The 10,663-nt window shown below is 41.2% G+C and overlaps 1 protein-coding gene across 2 annotated transcripts in view; it reads right to left on the bottom strand.

The window, feature by feature from the left end:
• Positions 1-537: 537 nt before the first annotated feature.
• The window catches only part of macrod2 (mono-ADP ribosylhydrolase 2), a 597,810-nt gene continuing 587,684 nt past the window's right edge, over positions 538-10,663 (bottom strand). For both annotated transcript variants that reach the window (XM_061228932.1, XM_061228933.1), the window contains exons 18-20: positions 3,896-3,964; positions 2,314-2,385; positions 538-1,958 (exon numbers count right to left, since the gene is read on the bottom strand). In XM_061228932.1, coding sequence (XP_061084916.1) covers positions 1,930-1,958; positions 2,314-2,385; positions 3,896-3,964 — 170 coding nt within the window. In that variant the 3' untranslated portion in view covers positions 538-1,929. The remainder of the gene's footprint in view (positions 1,959-2,313; positions 2,386-3,895; positions 3,965-10,663) is intronic.

Here is a 10,663-nt window from a genome sequence, read left to right as displayed (position 1 = left end):
TGATTCAAACTGATCCAAAAAGCTATTATCATAGCTGTCATATTTTTACAAATAATTTTGAGAAGAAAATTATTCAGGTAATTTGTGAATATGCACACTGTGTCTGTGCGAGTGTTTAGCTGCATTCAAATGAGTTGGCCTGGATGCACAGTAATGAATATTTAAAACAAAGTTGTACTATCTGTGTTGTTATTTTTATGCCAATAAATACACATATCTTTTATGTACTTTCTTTAGTACTAGATTGTTATTGTTTAAATTAGTTTTAATGCATGGTATAGCACAAAAAAAATTATTGTTATGCACAGTATATATTTTATATCATGGGCAAAATAGATCGGGTTTTCGTGAGTGTAATTCTAATGTGGGATATACGCATTAACCGGCCACTTTAATAGGTACACCCGGGGGTGTAGCATGACATTCAGCACCCCGTGCAGTCTCTGTGTTCCCCTTTTTAGTCCAAAAATATCAAAAGGAAAAAAGGACTTTTCATTGCAAAACAAATAAATCACAGAAAAATACGAAATACACGAGTTCAGTTGTTGTTTTGTAGTTTATTTTTGTCATTGTTTAGCAAAGCAAACATCAAATTATGAAGGTCTTTCATCGAGTAAAATCTGACATATGGCACAGATGAAAGGAATGATAGATCTTTGGGGCGGGGAGGGGAGAAATAACAAAAAGGTTATAAGTATTTCATTTCTTACAGTTAAAAAAGAGGCTTCAGCCATCACGCCAGGTACTAGTAATTACAACTTGCAAGCAACGCACTGCTAAATATTTGCACTTACACCATCTTCTCATTTTTTCCCCATATTGAACATGTTATGGAATAAGGCAGATTTTCAACTGTAAATAGAGACAATCTGGTGAAAAGAGGAGACAGAAATGAGAGCAAACGTTTCAAAGCAAAGCTGGCATGCAACGGAAACACATGAAATCATATTAAACTCTGCGGACTCACAGTCACGTCTAAATGTGTCTTTCCCCAGACAGTGTGTTTCCAAAATAAGCGTCTCTGATTACATGGCTGCTAGGCAGATCAAAACTAGGCGGTGCACCTTTTGAAAGATGAAAGTGAATTTCAGAAGTTTTCTGATCGGTTTCGAAGCGGGGTTCATGACAAAACGTGCGTCCTGTGGGGTCTACTCTTGAGTCAGCTCAAATAGCAAAGTTCTGCATTCACAATGATGACGGCCAATAAAAAGAACAGATTCACAGATAATTAGTGTATAGTGTGTTTCCCATCTCCCATGTTTGACTAAGTTTCTAAAACCCAAACACTTAAAGTACAAAATAAAATAAAAATGAAAGGAAAATACCCTATAATAGTTATTTTTCTGTCCTCAAAAATTTAATCAGAAGATCACCGGTCATCTCTAGGTGTGCACAATTCATGGAGAGCAATATTGCAACACCTGCTGTTGACTGTGCAGAGTACAGTGTCTATGTACAATGCAGGACTCTGGATTTCAGTAGAGAACCTTCAACAATAAATGAGATTGAGATGGAGGAGCCACATGGCTTCCAGGGAACCTTAAGAATGACCAAAACAACTAAAATGGCGACCGTCCAGCTTCGAAATGGATGACTCTCTTCCTTCCCCAAAGACATTCAATCAAAGCTCACCAAACAAGCCCTCAGCAAGGGAAGTAGTACTCTACACTCTGACTCATCACAGATTAATTTATATCATTGTATTCTATTTTCATTCATATATGTTTATAATTCATTTATATCCCTCCTTGTGGGAATGTTAGTAGTAAAAAGGGAAAAAAAAGGAATAATGATAATGCACTGAAGTTAATGAATTTGGGTTCTACTGCCGGCTCCCCTGTTCTCCCCTGTGGGTGTCGGTATTGGTGCAATGTGCCGTCACACAGTCCGTCGTTTCCCTGGTGACCGTGATTGTCTTCTGCTCCTGCCTCAAGGGCCCTCAGAATGCCCCACGCCATCTAGGGAGAACGGAACAGGGATGGGTGCTGTAAATGGGATGTGTGTGTGTGTGTGTGTGTGTGTGTGCATGTGTGCATGTGCATGTGTGTGTGTGGGCACGCGTGTGTATGTGTCCGCGTGTGTGTGTGTGTGTGAGTGTGTGAGTGTGCAAGCGTGAGTGTGTGTATGCATATGTGTGTGTGCACATGTGTGTGTGTGTGAGTGTGTGAGTGTGTGTGTGTGAGTGTGTGTGAGTGTGTGATTGTGTGAGTGTGTGTGTGTGTGTGTGTGTCTGTGTGAGTGCGTGTGTGTGTGTTTGGGGGGGACGGTGGGTTTCTTATGCTGCTCCAGGCATAGACAACATGCTTCCCTTACCTTTGGATTGATTGCTGTCAGCTGGAGTTATCTCAGCGTCCTGGGACTCCTCAACCTGAGTGTTCATCTCCACTAAAGGAGAGCAGGGTGGCAGAGGAGAGAAGAGTAAGCACAGCCTCCCCCCTCTGTGAATGATGAAGCTCCCGTTCCACGCTATCGGATGTGCCTGAAGACACGGAGCTCGAGACCGGCGTGCTCGCGAACAACGCAGCAGCAAGCTTCTGCACAGTCTATTTTTACCGTGACAACAATAAAGCATATCTGGTGAAGGTATGCCACAGTTATTTGTCATGTAGAACTAATATTTCTCTGAATTTGTGACAGAACGCTGTTCCTGCTTTGCCGGCAAAAGGAAAAAAAAAATTTAAAAAGGAAAAAAAAATACACAGCAAAACATGACAAATGTCATATTCTCACTGTAATAAAACTGAAGCATCAATCAAAGCCCTGAAGAGTAGTCTTGCATATAGGCCCTCCATGGTTTTTCCAATTTGTTTCATTATTCATTTGTTGACAAGAAGCGGCAGAGAATGCATTCCTTTACAGTACAAGGCTGCTCTGCTTGGGCAGACAGCCAAAACATGTACAGTAAATGCCATGTCACAGATCATCTCATTACGCTTTTAAAACCTACCTTATGTCTATATTATATAACGGTAATGGCTTTCAAATTAAGGCATCTTTCAGAAATTGTGGTTTTCTTCACTGTACATAAATGCATGGTTTAATGATTTGTATTTTTTGGGGTAGACTATTCTCATCATATAATTTTCTCTCACTCGTTGTCTCCTTTTTTCATCCTTTTCTGCCTTTGATTAAGAAATATTCTTACAATCTCTTGTACACAAACACACATTTAAGGGGAGGCACCACAGGTGAAAAGGGCGATTTTGGCTGGATAGGTAAATTTTGAGGTATTATAATATTTCGCTTCTATAACTACAGTAGTTTCATATGATCACTGGTTCACATATATATATATATATATATATATATATATATATATATATATATATATATATATATATATGTGTGTGTGAACCAGTGAACAACTTTAAGTAATTAATTTAAATGTTTCTACATCAGCTGTGTCAAGTAAACAAGCAACACAATGGACGGAAATGAGAAACTGGTGTGAGTGCGGAGAACAGGTAAGGAAGACACAGGTGAAACTAATGAATGAATTAAAGGACTAGGGAAAGGACAAAAACAAAGAACAAGAAACCGAAAAAACGCCAAAACACAAAGAACACAGAGTATGACAAAAATGTTTTGTGTCCACATTCAAAATATAAAATGCCATTTTGATTGGAGGAAATGATTTTACCCCTATTAGATTCAAGATTCAAGAGTTTTATTGTCATATGCACAGTAAAACACAACGGTTACACCATACAATTAAATTCTTACGGACAACGCAAAGACGTCTGGCACGGTGGCCGCCATCTTAACCTGTGGTACCTCTCCTTAAGGGAGTTTAAGGGGGCGGCAGAGGTTGTAGAGGGGTTAGTAGTGGGGGTTCACACACACTGATGGAAAATGGCTTCATGCTAACACAGCACACAGGGGTGCGGCCCTGTACCTTCTCCAGGGCCGGTCTCAAGTTCCTCGTCAGCCATTTTGTCCTTCGGAACAGGATCTCCTTCCGCACCTGGGAGCAAAGGCAACGTAAGCACATGCAAACATTCCAGTTTACACCGGGGAGCTAGGACATAAACATGCAAATAATGTACGGGTTTGACATTAAATACGCTTCAGATCTGTACTGTTTTGAACCACTTGGCAGTGCTGGGTTCTTTCTCCACCTTTGAAGCTGCTTCACCTGCACTGCTCCTCTGTGACTTCAGAGGGACAGAAAAAGTGTTGGCAACATTTCCTCACAAGTGTTGACGGTGCACGCTTAGAAAACCAACGTAAAACAGTGAAATATCTTGTTTTGCGCACTTGGGTCTTGAGTTGTGGCAAGAAAGTCCTGGTGTATCTACCTACACTACTTTCAGACTTTCAAAACCAGGTATATACTGGCCTGGCTATTGCAGTTAAAAATATATACTACTTTGAAAGCAAAAATCAAACCATGTATTGGGGCTTCAGAAAGTATTCAGACAACTATATCTGCTGTATCAGAAATGTACTCCTGTTTGCCACAAGAAGTTGTTGTGATAAGATGAATTGGTTTCTGTCTCCCTTGAAATAACACTCGGTCAAACCTTCAAAATAATGTCAAATAATGTCAAACAGCCACAGCGGTTTATGTCTCGTGATTGGAGCAGATCAAAAGGAAGATGAAAAGTCATGTGAGCTGCTTCTGGTGCCATTTCTGCCCACACAGCCCTGATTGAATCGGACTGGACTGAGTCTCTGTAATTTGGTACCAAGAGATGAAAAGCGGAATGGAGATAGCCAGAGGAGGGATTTGATTGGGAAGAGTAAAGATACGGTATACCCAGTACTAAATGAAAAGGGTAGAAGAGGAGGAGAAGAAGAAGAAGAAGAAGATGCAGAAGAAGAAGAAGGCTTCAATGTTTCTCTTTCTTCAAGAGAGAGATTTCATTTCAAACAGCCATTGTATTCCGTTTCCAGTAATTCTGTGTTCTTTGGTTGGTGAGACAGAAAAGAATATTGTCAGAACATTGTTTGTAGATGACAGGCCTGTCACAACTATAACTGGAGCACACAATATTTCTGATATTTTAGTGAGAATTACGATATTAAGTGTGACAAATTTGTACTCCAAAGGACAAAAATCGCACAGCTGTCAGTCAATTTGAAGAATAATAATTTTTCATCTTTTGTTTAATAGCTGTAGAATGGTCTACGGTCATTAACAGAATCTCTTAGGAAACTGCTGTGTGCTCAGGGATACATTTTAAACTCATGCCGACTTGAGCAATGATTATCAGTCGACAGTCTAGGCTCTATCGTCCATCTGAAAAGAAACAAAAACAAAGAGATTTCTCCCTGCAATAGTAGGACAGCACCTTCCATCTCTCTGTCTGTTACAGCCACACCTGCACTGAGCACAAACATACGGGATCTGTTTTCATTACCACTCCCTGCTGAAAAAATGGCTCAAGCTAGGTGACCAGTTAGACCAGCTCCATACTCAACATGGTTTGACCAGCTCATGTAATTTCGAGCTGGTCGTAGCTGGATTTTACCCCAGGGTTACACGTCATTTCAAAAATGTGTTTGAAGTGAGCGGGCAACAGTCCCCTTACCGGAACAATCCTCCATGGCGAACGCAGTCTCCAACCCTCGCACACAAACCACGAAAGATATTTGAGGTCAAATAATGCAATATTAAACTGCCACCTTGTTATGTGGTGAGGATGAAGTTTAATATCACAAATGTCAACTGACAAACACTGCATTCCTGGGAGAAAGATGGCATTATTAAGCCAAGCCAGTTCAGTGTCTCTTTGTGAATACAGAGTTATCTAGCTTCAGACGGACACTTACTAGGAGTCGGTCAGACAGGACAGCCCTGTTCAGCAGTGACCTATGGGATGGCAGGCCGTTCCATGCACATTCGACCTGTATCGGCTATTCTTGCTATCATCTCTTAGATACAAATCCTTGTCTAATTGAAAACTGCAAATCCTTCCTCTGATGTTAATGTGATTACAACCATAGAGGTCACAAAACCTTACATACAATACAGAGGCTGACGATAACCAGACTCTTCCTCATGACTAACATTAACGTCGTTAACCTCTAAACACACTCAGTTCTGTAACATGTAGGACGCCATTCCTGCCATACAAATCATTCATTAAAAAAAAAATATTTTTTTCTTGTTTTGACTGGAAAGCATGTGACAGATGAAAATGAACGAAGCGTTTGGTTGCCACATGTTGTGTAATTGACACAGCTTGCTCTTGATACAGTTCCTGGAAGTTAAAAGCACCTTCATAGCACACTTTGACCATGTCCTTTTCCCACACTTAAGCACAGCGAATGTCCTTTGATCACTGATCTTCTTCACGGAACCTAAATCAGCCAGAACGCCTTTTGTTCCCGATACGCAGTGAACACCCGCCAGTCTTTTATTCCCTCTGTCTACATTCTTTTAACATAAAATGAAATTTCTGCTAAAATTATCGATTGGCAATTGGTCACGTGCCTGCCTTGTGTCTGGGCTCGGCTGCTTCTCCGGTGAAAGAGAATATCTTTGTGTTAGATGATCACACGGCGTGACCTTTGTGTTAGACGATCACACCGTGTGAACTTGCTGTTCCTGTCTGCAGTCAGACTCTGTGGCCCTTCATCTTAACGCATGGCCCCCAAGTGGGCCACTGTTTGCACCCAATCAACGTCTCAGACTTCCCACTGTCTCTCTCACCTACGCTAATGTTCAATTATTGTCACTATAATATGGCCGATTTCACACGTTGAAGAAGGTCATTCGAAAATGGCATCTTAAAAGTTTTACAGGTTGTTGTTCAGTTTTTTTCCACAACCTTGGTGTGCATGCAATAATATATACTACAAGATCTAGGGGATTGATTTATTTAAGCAAAGTTTATTAAAGTTAAGTTTCTCTGCAACTTTTTGTTCAGCATACTGAAAACTTAATGTCCGCCGTAATGCATTTATTTCCATAATATTCACAGTCACACACTGCAGCCTTGCTAAATGATGCAGGGGAGAGAAATTGAATAATAGACCACTGTCCATCAGTAATAATGGAGCAAAATATTGATGCCATCATTATGTTTAAGGCACTTGGTGTAACTTGGTGTATTTATTTTAGCTTTCCAAATCTGCGGCAAAGGAAGCTTGACAGCTCAAACCACAATCTGCTAAATCCAATGCAAACACAGTGGAGTATATACGGAAATCTTGCGGATAATTCGCTTTTTTTTTTTTTCAATCTAGGCGTCATTATGGGTGGCTAAAATTATTTAAATACTTCCTCTGGTTATTTGTATGAGCCACTGAAGAGGGAGTATCCCATTTTTGTATACTCAGGTGGAGATAGCGATGATTCAGACAGTGACATTATGGGACCTCCAGCACAATCGCTAGCTCATAAAAATCGCATAAAACACGCATTGGCTCCTGGCTCACAACGACATGACGTCCCACCTTCGTTGCGAGTTTTTCAAAGCCAAAAACTGGAAAACTTGAGAATTCTTGACTGGCCAAGTCAGTCACATGATCTGCATCCAAAACAACTAGTAGTTGTACCAGGCAGTACAGGCCAGGCACAGCATTCCAGAAAAGATTCTCAGCACCTGGTGATGTCAAGTACTAAACATCACCACTTTAATTTACATAACACTGATATGTCCCAAACCTTATACGGTGCCCTAAAATGGGAGGCTGAGAATGCACTTTAGCCACATATGAATTGTTGGATTACTCCAATTAATCCAATTAAGAAAGAAAATATGTCATTGTCCCACAGGAATGGTGCTGCTTGTGCAAGTTCCATGTGGGAATGGGACATCTTGAACAGTTCTGTTGCCTTGCGCTAAGATGGCCGCCATAAAAGACATCAGACATTCTTTTTTTCAGTCTCCTTAGGATAAAGCTCCTGGCTTTAAGCTGCAGTTCTGTGACATCGTTATTGTCTTGATGCAAGAGTACCTTGTGCCTCATGCAAATTAAAATAACTCTGTCCCTTTTATGCAAAACACAACTGGGCAGCACTTAAAGGGGGTCCCGTCGAAACAGAATAATGAATGGCAAATTTAGAAAGCAAAACATTTGCAAACATAAATGTTAAAGGATTGCATGTTCAGAGTGCAAATACCTTCTCTGAATGAGTCCCCTCACTTCTGGGGAAAAAAAAATAAAAATCACTTTGTGTAACACTTGATTGTGTACCGAGTTTTATTGCTCCGAGAAAATGTAGCATCTCATAATCTAAAGCAATTACCGAGTGCTGAACTGTGACCTACTCAACGGGGAACGGCCCAGGCATACTCTTCACCTGAAAGCCGAGCGTCCTCATAAATATTCCGCCTTTTTAAAACGGGCAAATGGGAAAAGTCCCAGACATGAAAAGGTATTGTGCTCCCCGGCGGATTTGTCTAACCTTACAAGGTTCCCTTTGCGAGCTCGGCGTTGAAGCGGTCCGGCTCAATGAGTGATCCCCCTGCGAGGGCTGAAAGGCCTGGCGCTAATTACGCAGCGCGGGGGGGCTCGTTTGGCAGGACCAGAAAGACACCCAGGGCTTTGAAGGGGCTGAGAAGAGAGGCTCGAGACCATCTGGTTGTACGGTTTACGGACGGCACAATGAGACGCGCGGGTCTCGGGGACAGAAGGTAAGCAGCAGAGAGGAAATTAAAGGCCACGGAACGCGTCTCATTGGCTGCTTCCAAGTCACACAGAAAGCATCCACGCTGAACAAAACGGCAGAGAGCAGCCCATCCTTTCTAGCCCGTAGACTTGTTTACAACTAACTTGGAAAGTCTATATATGGCATTTCAGAAATAACCGACTTAATTATACAACCATAACAAACTCTATACCTTCGCATTCATTTACATTACCCTCAACTCCGCATTGCAGTTATGTAGAGTACACAGTTGACTCACAGTTTAACTAAATTCATGTCAAGGTCAGCAACTGTGTGGCCTCCAATAGCTGGGACCTGGGTAAGTGGTTGCCAGGGCGGGGCAATAGGTCAATGGGCCTGTGGAGTCTCATTTCTGAGGGCCAGGGGCCGGTTGCATAGAAGTTGGACACTCAAGACTAAGCACAGACGTCTGACATGAACTCTTAGTTTACACCTACATCAGTTGCACCAGTTTGGACTTTGGACATCCAACATTGCTCAGGACTAAAATCTAAGCCGAACAGGGGCTAGGCATAAGCCAGGCGTAACATGGTCCTCCCTCTCACGTCCTGCTGATGCAGAGGCTGCATATAGGCAGGGATGACTGGATAGCACTTGACACAATACAACACCCCTGTGGCATAATCAGCAGCAATATACACTTATTCAGTTGCTTCGTGAAAGTTATAGTGCTCTATCCAGCTTTCATTAATATTACAATAAACGGGGAAGCTTTACTAGTGTTATTAGTGCTGTTACAAATTTTTTCCCCTTTTCTCCCAATTTGGTTGCCAACTGTACCCTATCTATTCCAATGTTTGGAATGTTTGGAACATTGAAAGTGAAGTTAAAATGCGCTGATTTGAATAATTTATTAGAATGTTTCAATGTTCATTCTGGGAGTGCAGTATAATGACCTGTCTAATTGACAACTCTTACCAAATAAATAAATAAAATAAACTAACTTGTGCCCTCAAAAACATTATGTTGAAATATCATGAAGAATGTAAGCTGGATCTCATTATAACATAATGAGACAACACAATAATGCTGTGCAGTAAGACAACACAATGAGAGGTTGTCTGCAGTTTGTGAACGTAATGAAAATGCCCTATCTGTCTCGCATTAACTGAAACTGAAAGCTGAAATGCCTCAGGAATGTTAATGTTGATTACAGGGAAAGTCTAAAACTACTGATTAAGAAATAAACTAGATAGAAGGGTAGGCTACATGGACTGGAATGTGAGTTCAAAGCAATCGAGGGATGATCCTAGCAGGATTATAAAACCACTATGGAGTGAAGTCGTTCATTGACTTGACGATAGACTGATGTGCCCAGTTCAAATTAAAACACAGCCCTGCTCTTTCAAAAAAAAACACCTGTCAACGAATAGGGCACTGCTTCGAAACACGTGTTTTATTTCACACCAGAAGGTAGCCTAGCTTTGTTTTTAAAGACAAGCTCACAACAATTTGGACTGGAGAGGATGAACTGACATTCAAATCAAACGCATGTACATACAGACACGCGTGTATCTGCACACACAGGCGTGCAAACGCACGCACACACACGTATATGCACACACATACAATATCAAACTGATTAACATGGATGAAAAACACATCCAGAAATATGCTAAATACGACACCCCCCCATTTGACCTAGATACCTGCACAACCACCTGTCAAAGGCAGCGAGGCCTTGCCTCTGAATTACTTTGCATAATCCACAGACTCATTAAAGAAAAACAAACATGAAAAAACACATAAAACACCACGGTATGCCTCCTCCTGTATGCCCTTGTACTTTAACTGAAGGCCACACAGAGCACAGAGCTGGCTTACCTTGGATCTCTCTGAAAACTTCATGAATGTCAGAAAAGCAGGACTAGTGGCACTAGTCCACTGAGACCCACCAGGTTGCAATAATGCACTCCTAATACTGTCCTAATCAAACGTTAATAAAACCATCGCCTCTTAATGCAATTTCGATCCGTAAAATCCGTTATACAAATTTTTTGTTTTGCTGTCATTGCAGTTCACACACACATACCATAATGA

The sequence above is a fragment of the Conger conger genome, chromosome 18 (assembly GCF_963514075.1).
Source record: "Conger conger chromosome 18, fConCon1.1, whole genome shotgun sequence".
Taxonomy (NCBI): domain Eukaryota; kingdom Metazoa; phylum Chordata; class Actinopteri; order Anguilliformes; family Congridae; genus Conger; species Conger conger.
The sequence above is the reverse complement of the archived record's forward strand: the minus strand, read 5'-3'. Positions and strand labels throughout refer to the sequence as shown.